This window comes from Thrips palmi, unplaced genomic scaffold, assembly GCF_012932325.1.
Source record: "Thrips palmi isolate BJ-2018 unplaced genomic scaffold, TpBJ-2018v1 HiC_scaffold_2, whole genome shotgun sequence".
NCBI lineage: Eukaryota > Metazoa > Arthropoda > Insecta > Thysanoptera > Thripidae > Thrips > Thrips palmi.
In genome coordinates this window covers 10,603,812-10,630,591 of record NW_023144629.1, presented here as the reverse complement: position 1 = coordinate 10,630,591, position 26,780 = coordinate 10,603,812, and the positions used below count along the sequence as shown (strand labels likewise).

The window sequence follows — 26,780 nt, the reverse complement described above, 5'->3', positions numbered from 1 at the left end:
TTGTTCCATCCCACACCGAGTTGGTCCGCTGCTCAATATAGTAACTTCCTCCTCTGAAATTTCAAGATTTTTAAGATATTACATTTTTTGTCTTACGAACAATATAACCTCACTTTTTTTTATATTCTTTACTTACCATGAGGAGGTGCATTTAGCACTATTTTAGAAGCTTCAACACCCCACAACAACTTTGCTATTTCATCAGGAGACATACTCCCCTAATCCACCACCTGCTGCTGCTCCATACTCTGAGAGGTTATGTTGGGCATTTTGAGGTTAGGACACACTCACACCAACCAGTACACACTTGAGTCAACTTCACTCTCCAACACGTAGCAACACACTGACTGCAAGCACTCCGTCGACTGTCACATGTTCCCACTTTCACTTCGTCTACGTGTGCGTTAACTCTCACCTCTCTCTCTCTCTCTCTCTCTCTCTCTCTCTCTCTCTCTCTCTCAGCCTGTCTCCAGCTAGTGCGGATCGGTTCATGGCAAAGGTTTTCATTGTTTGGGGAAAAAGACGACAAACGGCATGTTTGTTTTTCTCATTTTTCATAAAATTATTTATTTATTTATTTTCATTGCTCTTTACATTCCAAAATGTGTTTTTTACAAATAATACACATAAATTCTCATGGGAGTTCCCTTCCATACTTCCTTAATAATATTTTTCACCTTCTCCCACATCAATCGATCCAAACCACACCCTACACGGGGCATCGCCAATTCCCAAACTCCTAACTCTTTACATGTTCGTGCAAGTTCTTTCAAACTTTGCTGCATGCTTTCATATGTCGGCTTATGCCAAAACATCAATTTTGTAATTATGGTAAATACAAACTCTCCTTCTTTCACCTTAAAATAAGCCACCTCACCCACATGGTTTTTTTGCGCTATCAATTCATCAATGCGTCCATATCGTCGTCGGAACTCACGAGCAATTCCTGCATTTTGCCGATGGTCGGCGCTCACTGCATGACACTTTGACATGTTTGCGGTGAAAAGGTCACCAAAATATTCCGTAAACTCCATGGCTGGCACACCTGCAAAACACACACACACACACACACACACACACATTCTCATTTTTTCTAATTTTACATTGCTCACTGCCATACTTTTTGTTTCAATGCATGATTTTACCTACCGCTCACAGTGGCACCCGTAATAGGAAACTTGGAATCACTGTCTTCACTGTCACTTTTTTCCACCCCTCTCCTTTGTTTTTCGTAATTGTTTTCCTCTATCCATGCAGCACTCGGCCGGGGATGAGTTTGCTTCCTCCTTGACTCCTTGACTTCTCCTGCACCCTCTCCACCTGACACACACATACACACATTTTCATTCATGATCCTTTTCGTCCCATTGCATATTTTTTAAATCACTGACGAAGTTTGAACTTACCCTCTCGTTCAACACATTCCTTTACGTCCTCGCGCTCAATGGGAGTAGATTTAACGTCCATTTTGTTCTAACACTCGTTCACTTCACTCTTGTTTTCACTTCGACGACAGCGCTCACACTGAAGCTCGAACACGCTGCTCTCAGGCGCAGATCCAGGATTTCCGTTTAGGGGGGGGGGCAATTAGCATTACACCCTTTTATTCATGAAAAAGCTCACAAAAAAAAACCTGTCATTCCGTCTGGGGAAAATGGATTTCCAATGAGTACGCTCGCCCCACTTTACCTTTATAGTGAAGTATAGGCGCAAACCCCGCCTCGGCTAAAGTTGTGTAGTTTGACAAAGTTGCTAAAGATAAAATAGCGTATCTCTCTGGGAGAATGAGAGAGAGAATTTCGTCAGACGTGACGTCTTTCAATTGCACCAGGACACGAGTTCCGTATTTGGTCTCTATGTGAGACCACTTAACAGTAGGGTATTTACTACCCTCTTGCAGTTTTTGACACGTTATGTATTCTTCTTGGCGCGGGTGGAGGAGGTTAAATTCATTTATCGCTTCCTGAGCAACAGGTAACACTTCTTGTGGTACGCCAGCCATTCTGTAAGAAACACAAACAGGTAACAGGTAAGCAATTTTCACACCAAAACAACCTCTTTTTGCGAGTAGTAAGGTGACTGAGAAATCTACTTATATTTTTAATTAACACATAGTGATAATCATCGCCATCTTGCAGGAGTAAGAGGTTAATGTGACGTGTTTTCAATTTAGGAGTGACTCGAAGTGGTACAATCGTATCATCTTCCTCTAACCCAAACACACTGACACTTATTCCTTTATTTTGTTTTTCAAATTTGTCCACATCTTTAACCTTAACTGGATATTTGATATTTTTCATATTTAACTCTTTCTGTCTGGACTTGTAGTGGGATACACGTTCTGGATGAATTTTGGGAAGGCTTACTCCTGCAAGACAACTCCACAAGAAGCAGCGATTATCAGCATAATTTTGAATATTAATTAGTCCTTTACATGGAAGTCTCAACCATTTTGGGAGAGGAAGAAACGAAGATCCTTTCAAAGGTGAATATTTTGCAACTCGTAACTCTATTTTATCCACTCTCTCAAACAAAAGCTTTGACCCCTCAACTTGCGCTTTATCATAGGAATTCACACATGATAAAATTGCCATTTCAAGTTTGCCTTCCAAATCATACTCAGCAAGAGATGTTTCTGTGTTGCTTCTCAGATATTTTACTACTGGATCTGACTTTTCAGTATCATCACCGGGAACATGACAATAAATTTGTGCCACCAGATACCATTTCATGCGCCTCAAATCACACATATCTTTTTGCAAAAGCTCCAACATTTTTTCTTTTTGCTTTAAGAGCGTCAATTGAACATCAAAACTATCACTCACATTAAGAGTGTGCACACGTGCATCTCCATTTATTGCCATTTCTGTTTCCCAATTAGAATCTGTTGACACAATTTCACTGACATGTTCCTCAACACGCTTCCTGCGTGACAAGTACAAACGCTTTTTCCTCAACTCATGAAACCGAGCCAATTTAGATCTAATATCCTTACAGTAACGAATGTGCCACTGCCACGTTCCTGGAATGCGGAATCGGCGGAAACATCCACGACACACATATCTTTCACAGCGATTTGGATGTTCCAATTGCTTGTGAACATACAAATCTTTCACACTCTTATACACTTTCTTACATTTTCGACAACGATTAATTTTTTTAGCAACATCTCCTTTTTTTGTTACAGTGTTGCTTCATCCTGTGCTGTTTAAAAGTTCTTTTGTTTTTGAACACTTTTTTACAGTTTGAACACTCGTACTTTTGTACACTATGACTCTCGTTGCGATGCCGTAGTAAAGACCGCTTATGCTTGTATTCCTTTTTACACTCTTCACACTTCACACTATTCTTACTGTTTTTTAGCATAGTAGGATTTTTCTTCGTCACCAGCTCCTTGAGCCCTGCCTTCCTTCTTAGTGGAGCACTCCTGGCAGCACTCGGCGATGTTCCGCTAGGACCCGCTCCAGGTGTCGGCACAGTTGAAGGAGTGTCACTTGCTCCTGGAGCGTGCCTTTGCAAAATGTGAGTGAGCAACTGTTGTTCCCCACCCACAGTTTCGCCGCACCACACACATTGGACTCCCATAGTTTCCTACACACACACACACACACACACACACACTACAAAAACCCATTATTTCTCCTCATTTTTATGACACTATAGACTCTGAGCACACTCTCATTCTTGTCTCTTACCTCTTTTTCTCGATCAAGCCCACTTCCAAAATCTTCTAACCACCACTTCTCTTCACTGTCCACTCACACGTCTTGTCGCACCACACGCACACCTTGTCTCAGTCGCCGAAAACCACTGACTGCTGGCTCGGTACAAACTTGAACCGCGGCCGACAGCCTTCTGTTTTGTCAGCATTTTTCTTTTCTGCGCTCAGCACGTGCCCCTTTCCACATCGGGTTGCACACATCAGTTTTTTCCATCGACAACGAGCATCGACCTCAATCCAGTAAAATCAGAGTGCAGTCACCTACCCCGTGAAGGTAGGCTTCCATCTTCCCTCACATGACATCTCATTCCTTCAGATAGGCCCTTGACGATGAGACAGAGACACAAGAAGAAACGGAAGGCGCCCCCCCCCCCCCCCCCCCCCCTGAAAGTAGGCACCCAACCTCATCCGCCAACCCACCCCTCTGCTCCCCCATTTTCCTTCCCTGCACCGGGAACGTAGGCAACCCATGCGACACCGCGCGCCCCTGGAGACACCTCTAGCGCCACCACTCCACCCAGCCCCCCCCCCCCATAGCGCCGGGAGGGTAGGCCACCCAACCGACACCACCAGTCCCAATACCTGCACCACTCGAGCCACCACTCCGCGCCGCACCATTCACCATTGGTGCACCAATCGCCCATGTCCCAATTCCTGCTTTCTTCTCTCTCTGCTTGGCTTCTGTCACCCAGTTGACTTCGGTGCCGTCGATTTTGAGGTTGCCCTCAGGGGAGGTCCACTTCTTCCTCCGTGTGACTTGGAGCGCCTGTGTCTTTCCTGCATTTATGAGGATTCGGCTTTTCTTCATGTACTCAGAGGTGTTGGTGAGCTGTGTTTGCAGTTTGGTTTTCATGACTTTGGCGTTTCTTGAGGACTCATAGATCGTTGTGTCATCTGCGTAGATGACACAGATGACACAGATGCGTTGCACCTGTCCGCAGCTCGCGCGACTCCTGAAGCTGTAAGTCATGCGCCTGGACTTAAGACCAACGCTTTTACGACGAAAATTTTGTTGTGAAATTTAAAAAGAACAAAAATTTCCTCACATCCCTCGGCTAAGATAGGGTGCGCCAAACGCCTTCCCAGTTCTGTCCGGCCGCCTCCCGAAGGACTTGGCTTGGGCAGTCGTGGCCACGCCAACGACTGTGCCTCCACATTGTATGACTCGGCAATTTGAGAGAAATGTTGAATTTGGCGATCCTGAATTTGAAGTTCTCGACGAAACTCCTCTCCTCGATGATTCTGGACTCGTCTCGCCGTGTCTCGAAGAAGCATGAGTCACACAGGAGTGAGGCTCCCAGGCACACGGCGCCAGCCAGTACCCTACTCTATATTACAATATTCACTAATCACTCAATTCTATGGGCGTTCCTTGTCCTGAAATTGTCTAATTTAATTGTATCTAGATCCTCGTCCTGGGCTTCTACATTTCGCCCTTTCCTACGAGTTGTGCGCGTTAGCGCCGGTTTAGGGGCTTTCTTATAGCATGTACAACTCATTGACCTCTGGATGAATGCCATCCAAATAAGAAGCCCAGTTTGAATTCCAAATAAAATTCCGCAAAATACATACACTACAATTCTGTCAGAAGATAAAGACGTTTAGATTCTGTCCGTTGGCTTCTGCGGGCCGTTCATCACCACAAAACCTGGTAAAGTGAAAGACAAATTCTTCGATATGACATTCGAAACTTTTCGAGCTGGGTGCACATATTTTTCTGGCTCGGCACTCCACGGTTTGTTTGTCTTGGACCATAATGACGGTAATATGACGGTTCTATTGAACACATTTCTTAAACGAGGGTCACAGGGAAATTGGGTATCAATCAGTATATTTTGGTCGTGTCGCAGCACGCATTCACAGGGTGTGTTAACTTTACTGGCACCTACAGGCACAGCTGTCAAAAAGATTGCATTACCTGGTCAACTACCAGATCATGTTTAGGATGTAACAGTTACATAATCATTCAAACCTAAACTGAGAAATTCCGGTCCGAAGTATGGTGTGCACTGTAATTGACAAGTCTTACGTATGGACTCCAAATTTCTATTTTTATTTTGATAGAGATTATTAATGCAGCTGCCGAGATCCGCGTTGTACGACGTTTCTCCAGGTAAGGGGCAAATCAGACTGTTGATACAGTCTGACCGTTGTTGATGAGAAAGGATGCGGACATTCGAGGAGTTCGCCACAATCATTGTTGGTTTTGTCAAAATTTTGCATGTGAAATTCTTGTAAGCAAACGGTGTCGGAACGATGTCTACTATTTTACAATTCTCACCCTTACGCCGTACCGGAAATTTAACAACTTCTTCTAGGGATTTATCCTTCCTTCAACACGCAGTTCACAATTTTTAGTTTGTAGAGAGCGGAGCTGGTTACAGCAATTTCCGCCTTTGGGCCTCATTTAGTATTGAGGGTTTCTAATTCTGCTTTAACATTTCCGGCGGAATAATATTTAGTGGTTTTGAGTGCAAGAACTATAGATTTGACCCAGGCGTTCCGTCATCAGGAGCTTAATTACCATCTCAGTGGTGCTTGATATCGACCGGAGCGTAACGTGCGTGAACCAATCAGTCATCCATTTGTTTGAATTCAGAATTTTGGACAAAGCATTATTAATGATTAGAAATTTATCACGGACATTACCAACTAAATTGATCCATTCTAGAGTATTGTGGTTAGTGACATTAGTAACATTAATTTCTTCATCAAAGGCCGCAAATATACCACCTAGTTGGGATTGAATCAGTTCGTAGTTTTCCAAAGCTACGGTGAGGTCACTTTTTGTTGCCGCAGAGTAACACCAACCGAGGAGGTCGCCGATACAGGCGAGGGGGTTTCCCGACCGTTTCCTCCTCCTCAGTAGGTTCGCTTTGGTGAAGATATACAATTTTGTACGTGGTGATGCATAATTTTATTAAACCTGCGTACCAGCGTGCATATGATTGTGCGTGAATTAGCATGAATCCATACATTTTCACGCACGCTTTTATGCATATTCCACGTATGCACAAAATCGTGCGAGTTGCACGATGTGACCTAACACAGTGACCTAACACCAACACAGTGTGTAATTTACATAGGTAAACAGGGTAAATAGGTAAATAAAAGATTTGCCTGTTTGCCGAAATTTCGGTGTATCCTATATTTCAGACGCCCTCCAAAACTATGCCTGAGCACCGATCACATCCGCTTCGATTGTTCAAGGACCCTGTACTTGAAGCGAAAGAGGGGCCTTACTCAGATTTTCCTCTGCTCCCTCCACTTAAATTCATAAACGCATTTGTTACGAATCGCCCCTGTTACAAATCGCCCCATACTCCCTTAAGGGACAGTGGACGGTTGGTGCTAGGTCACAAGGCGCTGACTGCATGCAACGTCGCCACTCGGTACGTCGTCTGCTAGTCTCGTGCTCCGTACTCAACTCTAAATCTTCTTATACTCGCTAAATTCAATCAGTTACTCGTTCTTATGCCATATTTATCACGGTTTAGTAAATTAGGATGTGAAGATTCATTTATTCAATTCAGAAACAAATAAACAAAACTAAATGGCAACGTTGCATGCATTCAGCGCCTTATAACAGCACCAACCGTCGTCTGTCCACAATAGACTATTTCGCTGGATCCACTTCGATCCCTCGAGCAAACAAATGCACCGGAAGTCGAGTCGCGTCGGCCAATCAGAAGCCTCCTTTCATCAAGGCTAGGCGCTACCTTGAAAGGAGGCTCCTGATTGGTTGACGCTACCCGACTTCCGGCGCATTTGTTTTTTCGCGGGATCGAAGTGGATCCAGCGAAATGGTCTATCCACTACGCCAAACTGGATGTGAGGCGGAGTACCCTACTTCTCGACGTTACGTAAAGACATCTCATTGCTGCAGGTGTGCTGGGGCGTGCGGTAGAGACGTCATCTCGGGGCAGACTCAAGCACCCCAGTTGCTGCTTTCCGTGTCGGTGATTTCCCATCATCATGCTGACTCGGCGACAAGCCAAGTTGCGGAGGGTGGCTCTCGGAGAACAACTCGTCGAAGTCTCAGCGGTAAGTCCACACCTGCTGGCTATGGGTATTGACGTTGAAACTGAAGTTAGAAGGGAACAAGTGCTCAACTTTCGACGATTCCGTGGGGGTTCGTGCAGCCGTCTCAACACGCTCCTCAGGCAAGAGGACGGAAGTATGTTACTTTCTTGTTTTTAAGTTCAATGCAAGCTCAGGAAACGCCCTGAAGTGCATATCTTGGCGTAACACTGAGGACACACTAAATTACTCTGTACATTCTCAGCACGTTACTGACTTTTTGCTCTATTTGTCAGTACTTATGCAAGTAATTTTTGCAACCATAACACGTACTTTTCCTTTTTCAAAGAACTACTCAGGAAATATTAAATAATGTACTTTCAATTTGGTTTTGTTCATAATTTTACAAAGAAATTTGGTCATACTTAGAAAATGCTAAGTAACTATTGCTGTTGCTTATATGAACGTAATTAATGAGAAAAAAGTCAGTGACGTGCTGAAAGTGAAGGTTTTTATGTATACGAAACGTATGAAATTGAACATGCGCTACGTTGTCCAGAAATGTGTGCCTAAGTTTGTGCGAAGCTTATGCATGAGAATGTACATAGTAATTTAGTGTTCTTAATTTCTAGGGTAAGGGGCGGGGAAGAACCGAACACCTCAGGGACGGGGAGAAATAGGTCACTCTATTTTAAGGGTGGATTTCCTTATTATCACTGCAATTGCAAAGGCGATACTAAAGTACATTTTTTGGCGATACAAATGAGTATCGCCAAAAAACGGCCTTACGGAAAAGTATTGCCTTCAGAACGGCGATACACAGAAGTATCGCTAAAATTTGGCGATGCTTTTGGGTAAGGGAGTATGGGGCGATTTGGAACAGATTTCGGAATTCTCTGTACAAAATTAAGAACATTCTGCATATCGGTGTCAGACTTGTGCCAGTTGAGCAGTCTGGCCCTTCATCTAGACTGTGCAGCTCCATTGGATCAATCTGGAGTCCGTAATGTTTGAAATCTAAGACGTTTTCCAAACCCTTGCATGCTGTTACGAATCGCCCCAGCATGGGGTGATTTGTAACAGCCATGGGGCTTTTCATAACATCCTACACATTAAATGAAACATCGTTGGGAATGTTATCTCCTCCACCAGTTGTTCTTCGGGTGTCCTGCAGACGTCTAAAAATCTACATTACAAGCTGCCGTTGACCGCCTCAGCATTAACTGATCGGCTATGTCAATCCTAACCTCACTTTTTTCAATTTTTGAGGAAAGCATAGAATAACTCGCTTTAAAATGCATTTCGAGCTGTGTAAATGTATTGGAATAAAACAGCAGATGATTCGAGAAATAATTCAAGCATTTAACAGGAAAAACTACTTAAGGGGGCAATACACTGAATATGGCCAAAAACTGACTTGTGCGATTGCTTCCATACGCGTTGTTGAGCGTTGTTCAAACTTTTCATGTGTCAAGACCTTACAAAAAGAAGCATTTTAAGCCCAGAATGGCATCGATTGGACGTCAGGGAGCGGAGCAGCGCCCAATCAAATTTTCGTCAAAAGTCGAACTGGCGGGCATCCCTCAGTCCGCAAAAATGAAGATATCTTGACCCCGTTTGCACCAAAATGTAGGCAATTAAAGCGGCTATAGCGCAAACTAGGATTATGAACATCGAGCAACCGAAAGTACAAAATTCACTCTACAAAAAATGTCCTGTCAACGCCGTTAATTTATTACCAATGTTTGCTGTTATGCAATTCACGGCGTTTGCTGTGAACTAGTTCACGGCGTTCACTGTGATCTCGGTTACAGTGTTCACTGTGATCTGGCCACAGTAAACGCCGTGAATTGGAGCCAGATTTGCAGTCCTTCGGTGCTCAGCGGCGTCAAACTTACAGTGTTTACTGGGGACCAGATCACGGTGAACACCGCGAACAAGATCACAGTGAATCCCGTGAGCAGATCACAGTAAACGCTGTGAATTGACCTACAGTGAAAACTGGTAATAAATTAACGGCATTTACAGGACATTTTTGGTAGAGTGTTTCATCCAAAAACACTTTTTGAGGATTTTGCAATTTTGAATTGTCACATTCAATTGAACGTGACACGCCATAACCTGACACTTATGGCGTGTCCGGGGCGTGTCACGTTCGTTTGAATGTGACAATTCGGGCATGTCACATTCAAACGAACGTGACAGCATATGGGTTTCACATTCGTTGGGATGTGACACGATGTATGTCAATGGGTACCATGTGTCACATTCGTTTTAATGTGACAGTTTGCCTGCTGATTTCGTGTCACACCCGAAGTAATGTGACAAAGCGGTGCGGCGTGTCACATTCGTTTGAGTATGAATTTTCTCTGTTTGTCATGTTCAATCTGACATCGTAGTTTTCACGTTCAAACGAATGTGATGTCACATTCGTCGGCTACCAGTGTAGCCGCTTTAATTACCTACATTTTGGTGCAAACGGGGTCAAGATATCTTCATTCTTGCGGACTGAGGGATGCCCGCCAGTTCGACTTTTGACGAAAATTTGATTGGGCGCCGCTCCGCTCCCTGACGTCCGATCGACGCCATTCTGGGCTTAAAATGCTTCATTTTTTAAGGTCTTGACACATGAAAAGATTAAACAACGCTCAACAACGCGTATGGAAGCAATCGCACAAGTCAGTTTTTGGCCATTTTTAGTGTATTGCCCCCTTAAATTCTTGTTTTTATACGGGTCTGTTACGAATCACCCCAAATGCCTGTTACGCAAGAAATCCGTCCCTAACTATCACTGGAAAAAGTAGAAGCAACTTATGCCACGTGTTTACATTGAAAAAGGGGTCACGCTTCAAGGCCCCAACGGTACTTCGATGGTGATTCATACCTGGGGAGCCTCAGACAGAAACTTCCTAGAACTCGAAAAATTTTTGTATTTTGTTTTGCCGAAATTTCGGTGTACCCTATATTGCAGACCCCCTCCAAAACTATACCTGAGCACCGATCACATCCGCTTCGATTGTCCAAGGACCCTGTACTTGAAGCGAAAGAGGGGCCATACTCAGATTTTCCTCTGCTCCCTCCACTTAAATTAATAAACGCATTTGTTACGAATCGCCCCTGTTACAAATCGCCCCTGTTACAAATCGCCCCATACTCCCTTATTGCCAAAACCACGGCATTAAAGAAAGGTCTTGTCCCCTTGATTTGTTCGACGTTAATTGCCAAATCGTGGCAATACTCCAAAGTATCGCCAAATTTTGGCAATACTCCAAAGTATCGCCAAATTTTGGCAATACTCCAAAGTATCGCCAAATTTTGGCAATACTGTTGCAATTTTGATACTAAGTATCGCCAAATTGGCAATTTTTGGTTTGATCGCCGTTTAAAGGCAATACTTTTCCGTAAGGCCGTTATTGGCGATACTCAATTGTATCGCAAAAAAAGGTACTTAAAGTATTGCCGTTGGATTTACAGTGATGAGACTAACGAATTGAATACTGTTTGCACGTTAGTGAGGGGTTTCCATAACCAGTAAAAAGTATTTCCGAGTATCGGAATGTGAATGTTCAGACCGAAATTGAGGTGTGCGATTTTTCGCCGCTCCTACAGTGCTCGATTCTTCCCGGCCTTATGTAGTTTTTTTTTTTTTTGCAGAAGCTTTGCACTAAATTAGTCATGTGTTAAGTGCACGCATTTGGGCGTAAAAAGGCTCTAAAGTCGCCTTGTTGCGCAGCGCACGATACCGTGCGTTTCACGTGCATGCTCAATTTTGTGCAGAAGCTATGCACAGGAAGCATTGTACGCAGTAATTTAGTGAGGACGCACTTTGGGGCGCACACAGTGTCACAATTCGTGCATTTTGAAACGTATGCTTGTGTAGCTTCCTGTTGAGATGAGGAATGGAATTTGCAGACTTCGATTGACGCCCTGAGTGACCTTTCCCTGGAACTGGTGTTTTCGTTCTTGGATACATCCGACCTGGTACAAGCATCGCAGGTGAGTAATCCACACAAATACCCAACATTTTAATTTTATTTACTAGACCAGCTTGTTACTTTTCGCCATTTAGTAGTTGTAGCATTATTTAAATGTATAAATGTATTTGAACAGTTCTGCGCGCGGCGTCTCTCACAATATTTAACATGCGAACATATTCGCACGAAAAGCGATGCTCAAAATTGTGGAAAGGAATTCACGGGAATTTAGTGTGTTCACATGTAGGTTTTCAGTGCAACCAAGTGTGATTTCTTTGTGGCCTAACCAACTTGATCCTCAGGTGTGCTCTCGCTGGCGGGACCTCTGCTCTTCAAGGCGGCTATGGTCTTCACGAACATTTGAACATCACGACTCTGCTCAGAAGGAGTTCCTGGGCGTGGTGCGCCTGCTGCGACGCACTCACGGTGTGGTCCCCTACACCAAAGTCACCCTTTCCATAGGCTATACTTGGCCGCCAGTGAGCATATCGTTCGAGGTAAGATCACGAAAACCTAAACTCGGTACACCGCAGACGTAGTATACAACGCATTATTCTCAGTGTACACTACACTCATAAAAGCCTACGAAGCATTTGCTTCAAAACAACAAAGAAAGTGAAGGCATTGTAAATTGCTTCGTATTATGAAGAAACGTTTCGTACTAAGAAGGATTTTGCTTCATAATACGAAGCATTTCTTCGTGCATTTTACAATATGCCTTCATTTTCTTCGTATTGCGAAGCGATTTCTTGGTGTTTTTACTGTGTGAATTTACTATGAAGTGTTTTGTGCATAAGCTTTGCTCAAAACTGTTCATACGTACCAAAATGCACGATTTTGTGCGCAACTACGCACACTGTGGCAAAAAGATACGGAAAATTCTGTAAACAACTTGTGCTGATTCTCCGTAGCCCCCTTGTCAGTATTCTCCGTAGGCTCTTACAGTATTTTCCGTAGGACCGCACAGTCTTCTCCGTAGGACCTTACAGTGATCTCCGTAGGACTGTACAGTCTTCCAGGCCCTATGGAGAAGACTGTGCGGTCCTACGGAGATTACTGTACGGCCCTACGGAGAATACTGTAAGAGCCTACGGAGAACATTGATAAGAGGGCTACGGAGAATCCTGGCAAAAAAATTAACAGGATTTTCCGTACCTTTTTGCCACAGTGCACGATAATGTGCGTTGTTGTGCATGAAAATCGTGCTACGCATGCACAATTTCGTGCAAAGTTTGTGCTCAATGAAAGCAATCAAGTGTGTGTACTGAAACGACAGATCAGAGTTTTACTGTTCTTCTGTCTGTAATCTTTTCTCAGAGGATACTGCAAAGTGAAACTAGCATGTCCTAGAAATATTTGTCACAGAAAGATCATTTTGTGGTCAAAATTCAAGCACTATTATAAGATGAACTTAGTCTCAAAGTTAGGGGCCCCAACTACTTTTAGTTTCTCAGTTATTTATGGACGTTTACGTTCACTTTCAGTTGTTTCTCCCAATTTCTCCTCTCTCCACGACACAGGATTAGCTACCCAGTCTTGAGATTCTGGCAATTGTATCTCTTTTTGCATCGGAAAAAGATAGCATTGGCAGATTTGAAGATATCAGTCGAGATCGAGAAGAGGCTGTAAAAGCTATTTTACCAGGCCTTTTTTATTTTTCTTCAAATTTGAGAGATTTTGCCACATTTTGATGTTTTTGGTTTTTTCAGGAAAGCTAAGGCACATATTAAAAAACAGGCAACGCTATCTTTTTCCTATGCAAAAATAGATCAAATTGCCAGAATTTGATGACTGGGTAGCTAATCCTTTGACGTGAGGAGAATTTGGGAGAAACGACTAAAAGTTTACATAAACTTCCATAGCTCAAAAACCTATTGGAGTTGCGGCCCTAGACTTAGGGCATGACTTTATGTAATGTAATAGAAAGGAACTTTTACCTATAAATTGAGACATCTGACATAAGTAGGCTATTGCGGATACATGGTGTCCGTAAGGAGTCTTGAGTGTACTTCTAGTCACTATTTCTGGCGATCGAGGCGAGTTGAAAACCGTAAATCCCTTTTATCTCAGTTATTTTCTCCATCTCATGTGTGGAGTGTTTTCAGTTCAGACCTTAACCGCTCTGAGCCAGGATTAAGTTTCTTTCTCTCACGACGGGACAGAAGCGTATCCATAAAATGTCAAATCCGTGTTTCCAGGATAACGCCGAAACTTTGAAGATTGGCACCTCGTCGTCCCTGATGCATCTGCTCTGCCTACGAAATCTAGTCAAAGACAACGTGAAGGTTTTGCGAGTAATTGAAAACGCTGACCTGCTGACCGTCGCTGAGGCTCTTGTTGTCTGGGAGGCAATCGCCAGCAAGACATCACTCACCGCACTGCACATCACCATGTGTCGGTAGGTTATCAGAACTTTTGGGCGGAGGCGAGGGAGCGCACTGAACACTCAAGGGAGTATGTGCAACACACTTAAGTGCTTTGTGTGTGTAGTCAGCGGTATGGTCAGTACTCACGTTAGTGCTGTATGTGTGTACTCGGTACATACTAAAGCCTTAGGTGTGCACGGATCGATCTACGCTGCTCAGATTTGGATGTTCGACATGAAAAATTCATGAGGTGTCTTGTTAACGTGGTTAGCACGGTACTCATATCTTTATCCTCAAGTGATCCAGGAACACAGTAAAAACTCTACGAAGAATCGCTTCGTAATACGAAGAAAATAAAGGCATTGTAAAATCTACGAAGAAATGCTTCGTATTATTAAGCAAAATCCTTCGTAATACGAAACATTTCTTCGTAATACGAAGCAATTCTACAATGCCTTCATTTTCTTCGTAGTTACGAAGCAAATCCTTCGTAGGCTTTTAAGAGTGAAGCGGAAGAAGGGAATGGCTCCATTTTGACAATTTTTGAGGAGAAACTAAAAACTGTTCGCAGGGAAAACTAAAACTAAACAAAGGATTGTTATAGATGATAACAGGTTCAAGACTTAAGTTTAATTTTGAGATGAACATCAGGAGTGTCAGCTTACTGCGTATAGCATTTCTGTTACTTATGGCTTTCCGTTAAAATGGAAAACAGAGTCATCCAAGTCATCTCAACTTTCACTTTTACCCCCTCGCGTTAATGTCTTTCACGGTCTTATAGATAAAAGCAATGTCTTATCCTTCCTTAAAGGTGGTTTGATTCAGGACATCCGTTGTCACTAATATGCCATGTCTAAACAATAGTAACCCTTTTTCAATGTTTACAGGAACAGTATTTTGCACGGAGTTACATTTGACTGGCCTAAGAGGGGATCCCTGCACGAGTTCAGCTTTAGTGTCTTCAACGACGCACGCTTTGGGGGACGGCTGTGCCGCCCGATACGGTCCCTTCTCTCGGTTCATCGCCACCAGCTGACGAGGGTTGATATCTCACCGCAGGTAACTGATTGGGTGTAGTTGAGATAGAAGTGGGGGGAGATTTGTTATATTGAGTGGCAAAACACTACAGAAAAATTAGTCAATTTGTTGCCATAATTCTCTGTGCTTTCAACCGAACATTTTCTGTAGCCTCCCTTCTCAGCATGTTGCTGACTTTTTAGGCACGAAGTAGCCTTATAGTATCCCCCAGGATTCAGCCTCGCTGGGATTTGATCGCGTGGCCCCTTATGCAAGTCGAAACCTCTCTGTACGATTTTGATGAGATTTTGCAGACTGGTAGAATTCTGAGACGTGATTTCAATTCTGGAATATGGTTGAAATCTTAGCGATAAATTTTGAGAAAATTGCCGTCAAAATCACTGTTTCCATAGCAAAGCTCGACTCGTCAACGAAAAGGGAAGAGAGAGGGGGGAGCCGAGCCAAACCCAACCAATAGCATGGCTCCTTTTCGCTTGTGTACAGGTTACCCCAAAAACGGTCGCTTCTTTGAAAAAGGACGTTCGAATAAAAACTTTCAGCGACCGTGATAGAACAGATGTAACAATAGCACAAGAGGGTTTTTTGGACGCAGTCTTTTCGTTGGCACTGCCTGATGAAAATTTTTAATGGGAATGTCTTTGCTCATGCGCGGAACAGAACACAGTCTTACCAACATGGAAACCTACACTCATTGTGAGTTTTGTGTTCGTTTCATTTTCAATGTGTATTTTCTACCACAAAATTAATCTGTATAAATTATGACATTATATCTGAATATATTTTGAGGACACATGTTGAAGAAAAGATTTAAAAATATTGAAAGAATAGAACAATTTTTTCATTTATCAACTTTTTACTGAATCAATAAAACAAAATTGTATTTCTTACATTTGTCTTAGCTCTAGTTTTTGTTTGATGGTTCTTTTCATTCAGTTAGCACGATGACCACATCGCTCCATCTCGCGACTTTCAGTGCTCATGTTCCTCGAACAAGACTCACCTACGATTCGAAACCATCCCTCCTGAGTTTGTAAAGTTTGTCAAACCAACCGTCATGGTGTTGTTACGTTGTGAGTGAGAACTATTACACAGAATTGAAGAAAACATGACTAGAGAACCGTAGCCTTTTGAAACAAGCCAAACAATTCAACGTCAGCTACAATGGAGGGGCAGTTTTAATGCGCGACTACTCGTGTTTTCGGCTTCGCTATTTTCGCAAGGGCGCAGACGCCGAGAAGATTGTTGCCAACCCGCGAAAATTAATTTGCTGCCTCCTTTCCCCCACGAACATTTTAATAATGATTGACTTCAAAGATGTTCCACTGTGGAATACATTAGCATTGGAATTTTACGAATTTTACGGCATTTTGATTTCTTTTTGTTGCCAAGTTTAAATTTTGACGGGTGCCACATCGACCACATTGGTACCGCTGCCATTCGTACCCAAACCATCCCCTTCCCCTTTTACACAACTTTCTTCCTCTCTCCACACTCCTACACAATAACCATATTGACTTCGTGACTCCTAGGATTTCTTGAAATCGTATTTTTTTTCTCATATTTACGCTGTTCGAAATTAGCTCCGAAACTTTATGGAGAAAAACTCTATAATCACGTTCATGGAGACTCCAGTCATTTTCCATTTATTTTCGGAGAGATTTTCTCAGGGCTTCAACAGATGTTCTTCGGAGCATTACTTGGGTCCTGATGGGAGGTAAAGTACATGTCTTTTCTCAGATAGGTATGCTAAGGAGGGCTTCACTGAAGCATTCTTTAGTGTGAAATGACCAAAGAAGGGACAATGTCCTTCGAGCTCATTTGACTTATATCCTGTAGCTTTCCCTTAATTGCTGAGCGAAGCGAAGCACCCTGTTGGGAATTTAAACGTTCGAATTGTCCGCCTTCCCCCCGGATACTTTTAGTTTAGCATAGGTATCTTATTATTGATCTAAATCTTATACCTATATATATGTATACATAGTCCGAGGTCAATAGTCCGAGATCAATACTCCGAGATCAATACTCCGAGGTCAATAATAATTTTCAAAATAATCACTTCCTAATTTACTAGCCAGGGGAAGGCCTTCGGCCTCGATGCTGAGCTGGATTCTGCTGGAGATGGAAATGCATTTTCATCAGTAGTAAATTTGGATGTGTTTATTTTGAAAATGAGCCTCTTTTCTTTTGGGGGGTGATAGCCAGGAAGTACGCATTTGCGCGAAGGATTGTGATTCGACAATTGTTGGTTTCTCCTTGAATCGACGGAAGGTTATTTAATAATCTAAAACTAAATTGTCCAACCAATCGTAACCTAACAGGCTCGTGACAGATCTTACTCTACTCGTGACAGATCTTTCCCTACTCTCGACAAATCTTATTCTCAAACTAAATGGTCCAACCAATCCTAACCTAACCTAACGGGCTCATGACAGATCTCACTCTATACTCCCTAACCTAAACGAACCTAACCCAACCTATACACTCTACCAAAAATGTCCTGTCAATGCCGTTTATTTATTACCAGTTTTCACTGTAGGTCAGTTCACAGCGTTTACTGTGATCTGCTCACGGGATTCACTGTGATCTTGTTCGCGGTGTTCACTGGATCTGGTCCCCAGTAAACACTGAGAGTTTGACGCCGCTGAGCACCGAAGTACTGCAAATCAGGCTCCAGTTCACGGTGTTTACTGTGGCCAGATCACAGTGAACACTGCGACCGAGATCACAGTGAACGCCGTGAACTAGTTCACAGCAAACGCCGTGAATTGCATGACAGCAAACATTGGTAATAAATTAACGGCGTTGACAGGACATTTTTTGTAGTGTGTAACCTAAACGAACCTAGCCTAACCTAACAAAACCTAACCCAACCTAACCTAAACGAACCTAGCCTAACCCAACGAAACCTAATCAAACCTAACCTAACCTATCCTAACCTAACCTAACCTAAACAAGGTAGGTTTACGCCAGACCGCGTCTTGTCGTAACAGGCTTCGCGATGTCTCGCTGCCTGTTCCTCCAATCCACGCCTGGCGTACCTACCTTGGCCTGCGGCGCTAGCCTGCCTGCGGCAGGCAATGGCTTGTCCGTTGTCGGTTATTTTTTAACTTGTTGAATGCTGGGGGGCTCCGCCCCCCAGACCCCCCTACATTGTAAATAGAGTTGTTTTATCTACAGATAACACGATCTTGACCCTTGTCACTTTTTAACTTGTCGGGGCTGGGGGGCTCCGCCCCCCAGACCCCCCTTTCTCCAAGACAGAAGTGGTCTATCTGCAGAAATCTCTATTTTTCGCCGTTTTTTAGGTGTTTTTCGCCTATAAAAACTGAACCAGTTGAGCTAGGATGGTGAAATTTCGCGTGTGCCGAGCCAAGGACATACCTAAGAAGTGTGCAAAATCTCACCGAGATCGGCCGAGCCGTTCAGGAGGAGTAGTGCGGACAGACAGACAGACCGACAGACAGACAGACCGACAGACACACTCTAAAAAAAGTTACAGAATTTTGAATCATTTTTGATGCAGGATTTTGTATCACCTGCATTGGTTACAAATATTGGTATAAGTGATATAGAATTTTGTAACAGATGTGCCGGTTACAGAAAAATGAATCATTTTGGACCTTGATACAGAAATTTGTTACATGAAGGTTACAATATTATGTTTGTAACATAACTGATACAGAAAATTGTAACTGGATACTAAATTCTGTATCAGAGATAAAAACATAATGTTTTAACGGCAAAATTGAACAGCAGTGCCCATAGAGACAAGTTAAACTTAGAGTTTTCATGTGCTTTTATTTTTCCCGACTCTGAATAAGAGATTCAGTCTCGTGCATGCTTGGCTGGCAAGGCCTCCGTCCCTTACTGCGCGCGTCTCAGGTCACCGGCTACCTGCGCCGCTCCCTCCACGGCGTCCGCACAGCGCAGTTGGTAGCGTGGCGGGCCGCCAACCCAGAGTTTGGGGTTCGATTCCCGACTTCTCAGAGAACATCTGGGAAAGTTGTTACTCGAAGAATGGCATAAGGACCTTCAATCAGACCCACGGAGACTACGTTCGAACAAAATTCTCATTTTGAAGCTTGATTTGGAAGAATAACGACTGTTTACAAATTTTGTAACCGTTACGAAATTCTGTAACCAAGTTACGAAGAAAAAAATTGTATCCATCGTGATACAAATTTCTGTAACACATGTTATTGAAAAAGCTGCGTAACCATGTTACAAAATTCTGTACTGATTTTTTTTAGAGTGCAGACAGACAGACCGACAGACAGACAAAACTTTTCAACCCCACTGGAGTAACAGGCTTCGCTATCGCTCAGCCAATGAACCTAGCCTAACCTAACCGAACCCAACCTAACCTAACTTATTCAACGTAACCTGACCTAACCTAAACGAACCTAGCCTACCCTAACCTAACGGAACCTAACCTAACCAAACCAAAGGGCAATTGAGCTATTCAAAATCTCAAACAGGGTGCTTGGCTTCGCTCAGCAACTACTGATGAAAATGCATTTCCATCTCCAGCAAAATCCAGCTCAGCAGCGTGGCCGAAGGCCTTCCCCGGGCTAGTATTATGAAAACTGAGCTTAATAAATAGAGTCCACCTTTCCCTCCTTCTTTAACTGGTTGCAAACCTTTTTTTTCGTCATTTCTTGATAGTGAAGCATGCATTTTTGTTCAAAATTCCGGAACTTTTCGGGGAAAGTCCAGAGTTTGCCTTTAAGCAGAGCTCCATGCAGAAGTTTCGGAAAAACTCAATGATTTTTCCCTTTTTTGGGGGGAATTTTCTGACAGTGTGTCAGCGTAGTAATGTCAATGAATAAAGATAAAATGTCGATTGAAGGATGAGACTGCGTAGGCGACACAATCCAATTATTCAGGTGACGCTATTCTGGCCGTGGTTCGCAAGTAGTTCGGGCGAGTGAAACGGTCACAATGCCGTCACCGACGAAGTCAGGAGCGTTCGTTTCTTCAAATCTCTAATTTCTGTTTTTCAGGATCAGCAGGGTTTGCTGAATTTCGTACCGCGCCATCTATACACCCTTTCCGCGGTTGTGCTGCCCAGCTTGATCAGAGTGCTGAAATCGGCGTGGGGTCTCCGTCATTTGTTCCTGGATTCCCAGTACGATAACTTAAACAAGTCTCTCGAAGTTTTGAAACAGCTGCTTTCTTTGCGCTTGATTCGTTCCTTGTATCAACTGGATGTCACTTTCAAGTCAGGTAGGGGCAAACAACATGGCGAGCAACATGGACTGGCTAGGATGCCTCATTGAAATGCCTACACACTATATTACTATGTAGGCCTTTCTCCGCGCGAATGCACGAAATTAAACATGCACTTCATAACGTACAAATTTGTGCGCGACAATGCACGATTTTCTGCAGACTTGCGCAGGAAATCGTGCACTGTCGCGCACAAATTCGTGCGTTACGAAATGCATGTTTCATTTCGTGCATTGGCGCGCGGAAAACCTACATAGTAATTTAGTGTGTATTTCTCTGCCGAATTAGCGGTGAAGTAACTATGTTGACTGAATTTTATTATGACTTACTGGAATGTGCAATCTGTCTCCTTCAGTCCTTGTGTTGAAACCCTAGGCCGCCTAGGCTATACACGGAGAAAACGGTTCCTGGTTTTCCCACACTCTACCAAAAATGTCCTGTAAATGCCGTTAATTTATTACCAGTTTTCATTGTAGGTCAATTCACGGCGTTTACTGTGATCTGCTCACGGGATTCACTGTGATCTTGTTCGCGGTGTTCACTGAGATCTGGTCCCCAGTAAACACTGTGAGTTTGACGCCGATGAGCACCGAAGTACTGCAAATCAGGCTCCAATTCACGGCGTTTACTGTGGCCAGATCACAGTGAACACTGTAACCGAGATCGCAGTGAACCCCGTGAACTAGTTCACAGCAAACGCCGTGAATTGCATAACAGCAAACATTGGTAATAAATTAACGGCGTTGACAGGACATTTTTTGTAGAGTGCAGGAAGCCTATGTTAAAGACGTAGGCGATTTCCAGGGAGCACCTGGGTATACCAGATACTGTTTTTACCGTGTAGTGAAGCGAAGAAGTATGAGACAATTCGGGGTAACACGTTCAGCCCCCAGTTTGGCCAATAGCTACATCTCATGTTGATGACGTGAAGTTAAATAGGAGAGAATAATCAAATGAAACCAGGATAGTTGAACAGATTGTCTCAAATTACACTGACTTCTCATGAGAACCAAAATTGGTCGTGCTACCAGATGAACGTAAGCTAGCCACACACTTTATTACTAGTATGTAGGTTTTTCTGCGCGTCAATGCACGAAATTAAACTTGCACTTCGTAACGCACGGATTTGTGCGCGAAAATGCACACTTTCGTGCGCAAGTATGCAGAAAATAGTGCATTGTCGCGCACAAATTTGTACGTTACGAAGTGCATGTTTAATTTCGTGCATAGGCGCGCAGAAAAACGTACATAGTAATTTCGTGTGCAACATCCTAGCAAAATTGCTGACTGTATGCTTGTTCTCATATAGGTTGCAGCACTGCAGAAAGCCTGGCGCTCCTGTCGCTCGTCGGGCGCTTGGAATCCTTGCAGTGGCTGCAACTGCGTGGCGTCTGCTGCGCCCTGTCGGACCCGGAGTGCGGCCCCACTGCTCTCAAGGACCTGCTGACGTTGCGCCACGTCAAGACGCTGAGCGTGGACGTGGAGCCCAGCACCTTCCCACTGCACGCCCTGCTGCCTCGGACGACGGGCGGGTGAGTGGTTCTCAGAGAAAATCCACTTGCGTGGGCCCAGGCGCGGATCCAGGATTTCCAATCAGGGTGGGGGGGGGGGCACTTTTGGCAAATTCGAATCACAGGGGCATGATCCTTCAAGTCATGACTTGTGCAGTTTAAAAATTAGCAACAAACTCGTCCTGTTTCATAAATGAGAAAACTCGGTCAAGAACAACAGCGTTCACTGGTAAATCAAAAGCAGAAAAAGTACGCCCTTAAGGTTGCTCATACTTGTTAAAAGCACTTCTTGAAAAAAAAAATTGATGTAAAAGGATCAAGATTTTAAATTTCTGTGTTAAAACCCTTGTAGATAATTGAATAATCTTCTTTTTTGCTTAAGGGGGCTCATACATGTTAAAAGCACTTTGTAAAAAATTTCTTTTGATGTAGACGGATCAAGATTTTACAATTTCTGTGTTAAAACCCTTTTAGATAATTGAGTAAGCTTCATTTTGGCTTAAAGGGAAGTGACTTTGGACATTTCTTGGAGATTTAGTCGAAACGTTTAAAATTTTGGTTCTCGTAAGATTTTGTTCGCATACTTGCTCAGATCTGTGGGGAAAAAATCAGGGAGACTTATCCCTAGTAGTGTCATAGAATTGACTAGAATGGGCTTCTTATCTGCAATAGTTTTTAAGAAAAAAATAAAAACAACTTTTTGTTCAAAACTTTGTTTAAAAAATTGTTAAAAAATTGTTTTTATTTTTTCTTCTTTAAAACTACACTGTGGCAAAAAGCTACGGAAAATTCTGTAAACAGCTTGTGGTAATTCTCCGTAGCCCCCTTGTCAGTATTCTCCGTAGGCTCTTACAGTATTTTCCGTAGGACCGCACAGTATTCTCCGTAGGACCTTACAGTGATCTCCGTAGGACTATACAGTCTTCCAGGTCCTACGGAGAATACTGTGCGGCGGAGAATACTGTAAGAGCCTACGGAGAATATTGATAAGAGGGCTACGGAGAATCCTGGCAAAAAAAATTAACAGAATTTTCCGTACCTTTTTGCCACAGTGTATTGCAGATAAGAAGCCCATTCTAGTCAATTCCATGACACTACGCTAGGACTGAGTCTCCCTGATATTTCCCCCACAGATCTGAGCAAGTATGCAATCAAAATCTTACCAGAACCAAAATTTTAAACGATTCGACTAAATTTCCAAAAAATGTCCAAAATCACTTTACTTAAAGCTAAAATGAAGCTTACTCAATTATCTAAAAAGGCTTCGACACAGAAACTGTAAAATCTTGATCCGTCTACATAAAAAAAACGTTAACGCTAACGCTAACGTGATAGCAGATGATACTTAAGAGAATGTTTATTGAAATGTATGAATGTGACATTTTGTCAATTTCTTTCAAAGAGTAAACACTCGGAACTCTTTTTTTGACAAATTTCTTACACATGGTAATTCATGAAAATGTCAATTTTAGTATAACTTTTGAATATTCTAACGTGCCATTGTTTTGTGTTAAACATGTTCGCAATGACGGTGGGACACTCATGTCCGATACCACTTGTGTTGGGTATCATTTTCGTTGTTTCAACGCGAAGATGCACAATTTGGTGGCTAATCACATAAATACTCAATACCCGTAAAAGTTGTGTTCGGTACTAGGCCAAGGCGCCTTGCGGCACGCGGCGTGTCAGCCACATCTCCAAGCGGGGCCGGCCGGCCGGCGCGCCACCCGAACCCGACCTCAAGATAGATAAGCAAGAGTGGCGCACACAGCCGACTGCCGGCGCGCCGCTTCTCGAGAGGGGCAGGGGTTCGAGGGGGCGCTGCACTATGCGTTCTACGCACTCACGGTTCAAGTGGGTGTGTGTGTGTGTGTGTGGACAGTTGCGGGGTGTGGCGGGGCGCGGCGGGACGTGGCGTCTCGGCAGAGGAAGAGGCGCGGGGGGGCAGCTACGCGATGCGTAGCAGCGTCTCGTGACGAGAGGAAGGGGAGCGGCACCGCGCAACGTGAGGGAGGCACTTCATGAGTACTAGATAGCTGGGTTTATACGCCCGAGGTTATACGCCGCGCGCGCAACCCGAGCCCCCGCAGCCGCCCCGATTCATGGTGCGGCGGGACCGCAACGCGGCGCGGCACGCTGCGGGCCCTCCGCTCATAATCTTCTAGGCAGGCCAGCCAGCCGCTGCCTTGCCAGCGAGGCGCTCGGCCTCTTCTAGGCTTGCTAGTGAGGCAACGAGGCAACTGCTGCCTGGCTAGCCGGAAACTCGGTACTCTCTGCACGAGAGTACAAGCACGCTGATACGTGAACGTATCATCTGCTAAAAAATTCCAAGAAGTGCTTTTAACATGTATGAGCCCCCTTAAGGGCATAAACCGTCTTTACCGCCCTAGAAACGTTTTATGCCCTAGGCCAGGCGTTGACTTACAGGTCCAATTTTAACGCCCTTCCAAGGGCATTGAACGATTCACACCGTTCCCGCGCCGTTAATCGCTCAGGCCCTCTAAGGGCAGGCTAAACAAACCGCTGATGCCACGGAAGAGCTTTTGATGGTTGTTATGCCTGTGCATACGGTACCCGAAGTAAAATGTGGCGTGTTAAGTTCTTTCCCCGTCCAGTTCTTCCCCGCGCGACGGACCCTTAGTAAACCAAATGAACTTGGTTTTAATTCAAGCAGGTGTTTGGCAACAGTTGTAACCAATCATCAACTCCCAAGACGTACTGCCTCTGTTAGCTAGAAAATGACCCCTGTGGACGCCTGTCTTTGCAGAGTGAACTCGGAGCCCCTGGTGCGGTTGCCAGCCACGCTGAAGCTCCTCTCCTTGGGGGACCCCGCCGCCGTGTCGGAGCGGCCTTGCGACTCCAAGTGGGTGCAGCAGCTGCGCTCCGTGATGGACGACTACCAGCCGCTCCACGTCCGAGTGCATGGCAGCTGCCTGGAGGTGCAAGGCAGTGGCGGCGCGGCCGGGAAGGTCCGAGTCAAGAACGCCCTCATCGTGCCACATTCTGCGGACCACTACTGCGAGGTAAGGCACTTTCACTACTGGGCCATGACTCAGCCGACAAATTTTCGCCAGACATGCCACATGTTGCCTCTCTTCCTCTCTCTATGTGGGTAACATGCTTTCTAACACTGCAAACTGGATGGAAAGACTTCTCTGCAAACTGAAGTGTGTACATAGTACACTCTTATTAGACCATGCTTCCAAGCACACTCTTATTTACAGCATACTTGCTAGGAACACGCTAAAATAGAGTGTACATTGCATGTACACGCTAAATAAGAGTGTACCTGGCAAGTACACTTAAACTGGCCCATGCTTTTAGATAGGACTAAACGAGTGTATTTTAGGGTGTACTTGCCAGGCACACGCCTAGCAAGTATGCTGTAAATAAGAGTTTACTTGAAAGCATGCTCTAAGAGTGTACTATGTACACACTTCAGTTTGCTGAGTTCGCGCCAAAATATGGCGAGACATAAAAGTCTCGCCAAGTTTTGGTCAGACCTGAAAGTCGCCAAAATTTGGTCAGACATAAAAGTTTCGCCACAAAACGGTTAGACACAAGTGTCTCACCACAAAATGGCGAGACCTTTGTGTCTGACCGCCACCTAAAGGCCGTAATGCGCTGGACGGTTACGGCCTTAAGGCCGTGGTCAGACACAAGAGTCTCGCCATTTTGTGGTCCGTGAGAGAAGGTCCGTGGCGGAGAGATGCGCGCAGACCGGTCGCGACGCTGCCGCTTCGGTCTGCGTAATCGGCGCGAATGTCACTTTTGTTGCTGACGGTCTCAGATCATAAAATACCTCGAAAAACTGAAGTTTTCTTGAGCTAAACGCGTTTTCCTGACCAAAATTTGCTATCTCATCGTAACTTTGCCTTACCTTCCCCAGCCCTCTCTCCGCCTTGGCGACGTAGTTCATTAAGATGCCGAAAATCAAACCCCCAGAAAGTGAATCGTCTGTTACGTATTTAACGAATATATTTGTAAACAACTTGCTCTTTTTGCGCACTTATATGAGTTTTAACTTGTGATTGACTAAATTTTGAGACCCTATGGTTAGTAAAATTTCTCTCACGCCGATTACGACGTCGCCGCTGACCAAACTGGGGTCGGCGCACACGTCCACCGAGGCGTAGTGTCTTTTCTTCAGCGGGATTATTCAGACAGGGAACTTCGCATTTAATCCTGTCTCTTGCCTCCACCATATTTTCTTTTCTGTTCAAAGGAGTGCCGTGTGGGTCCTGCGACTTGGCTTGATTACCGAAGAATTTACATCAGGGAACTGTGACTTACATGTGTTGGACGTTCTGCTCTGGCCATGAGGCACTTGAAGTAAGGGACTGTCTTTGGTACTTTAAAAAGTTATTGTTAATTGTTCGAAACGAAGTTTTAAATTTATTGTACAGGCTTTTGTCTTACCAGATGCATTTCTGTTGATTTTTTATTAGTTCTCATTTAGTGCAATTTATATATATTTTATTGGTCATAAATTTTATTGTTCAGTTTTTATTTTTATATAATCTTTCTCTAAACAATGAACTTTATTTATTCAAGTGTGTTGTGTACTCTTTACTTGTTATTCCAAGTACTATGCTCCATGTGTGGAGCGTGCATGCATGTTCTCATATCCATATGTTCCATATCCAAGTCCTTAAGACTTAAGTCTTTAGGACTCTAATATCCATCACCTGGAACATGCCTGGCCTGTACGCAGGCAGTCACCTCAGGAAGCGCATGCCTGTCATGTTCACTGTTGCCGTGATTTACCATGCAAATGTTTGGGAGACTGAGCAATGTTGCACATTCAGATACGCGGAACGCAGTACTAGTGGTCCAGTATTCGTCATCTACAGTGGACATGCCAGGCATGCATGGAGCTTAAGTGTATGTACACTTCAACTGGAGCAGTACGCTACTGGAT

The 26,780-nt window shown here is 44.0% G+C and overlaps 2 protein-coding genes across 17 annotated transcripts; one reads left to right on the top strand and one right to left on the bottom strand.

Moving 5' to 3' along the window:
• The first annotated feature begins 1,628 nt into the window (after positions 1-1,628).
• On the top strand, positions 1,629-26,415 carry LOC117646978. 16 transcript variants are annotated; one of them, XM_034388420.1, is made up of 11 exons: positions 5,561-5,834; positions 7,608-7,765; positions 11,396-11,539; positions 11,654-11,737; positions 12,018-12,212; positions 13,914-14,113; positions 14,969-15,140; positions 20,123-20,345; positions 21,658-21,880; positions 24,627-24,882; positions 26,085-26,415. In XM_034388420.1, exons 3-11 carry the CDS (start codon positions 11,501-11,503, stop codon positions 26,145-26,147), a joined length of 1,455 nt encoding a protein of 484 aa, XP_034244311.1. In that variant the 5' UTR covers positions 5,561-5,834; positions 7,608-7,765; positions 11,396-11,500; the 3' UTR covers positions 26,148-26,415. The 16 variants fall into 16 exon arrangements, with proteins under 16 accessions (XP_034244296.1, XP_034244312.1, XP_034244311.1 ...); XM_034388405.1 differs by lacking the exons at positions 5,561-5,834; positions 11,396-11,539 and adding an exon at positions 1,629-2,029; XM_034388421.1 differs by lacking the exon at positions 11,396-11,539 and having other exon boundaries at positions 5,559-5,834; positions 20,123-20,247.
• On the bottom strand, positions 1,885-2,645 carry LOC117646980. The gene has a single exon (XM_034388422.1). The coding sequence runs from the start codon at positions 2,592-2,594 to the stop codon at positions 1,950-1,952; it is 645 nt and encodes a 214-aa protein (XP_034244313.1). The 5' UTR covers positions 2,595-2,645; the 3' UTR covers positions 1,885-1,949.
• Positions 26,416-26,780: the final 365 nt, after the last annotated feature.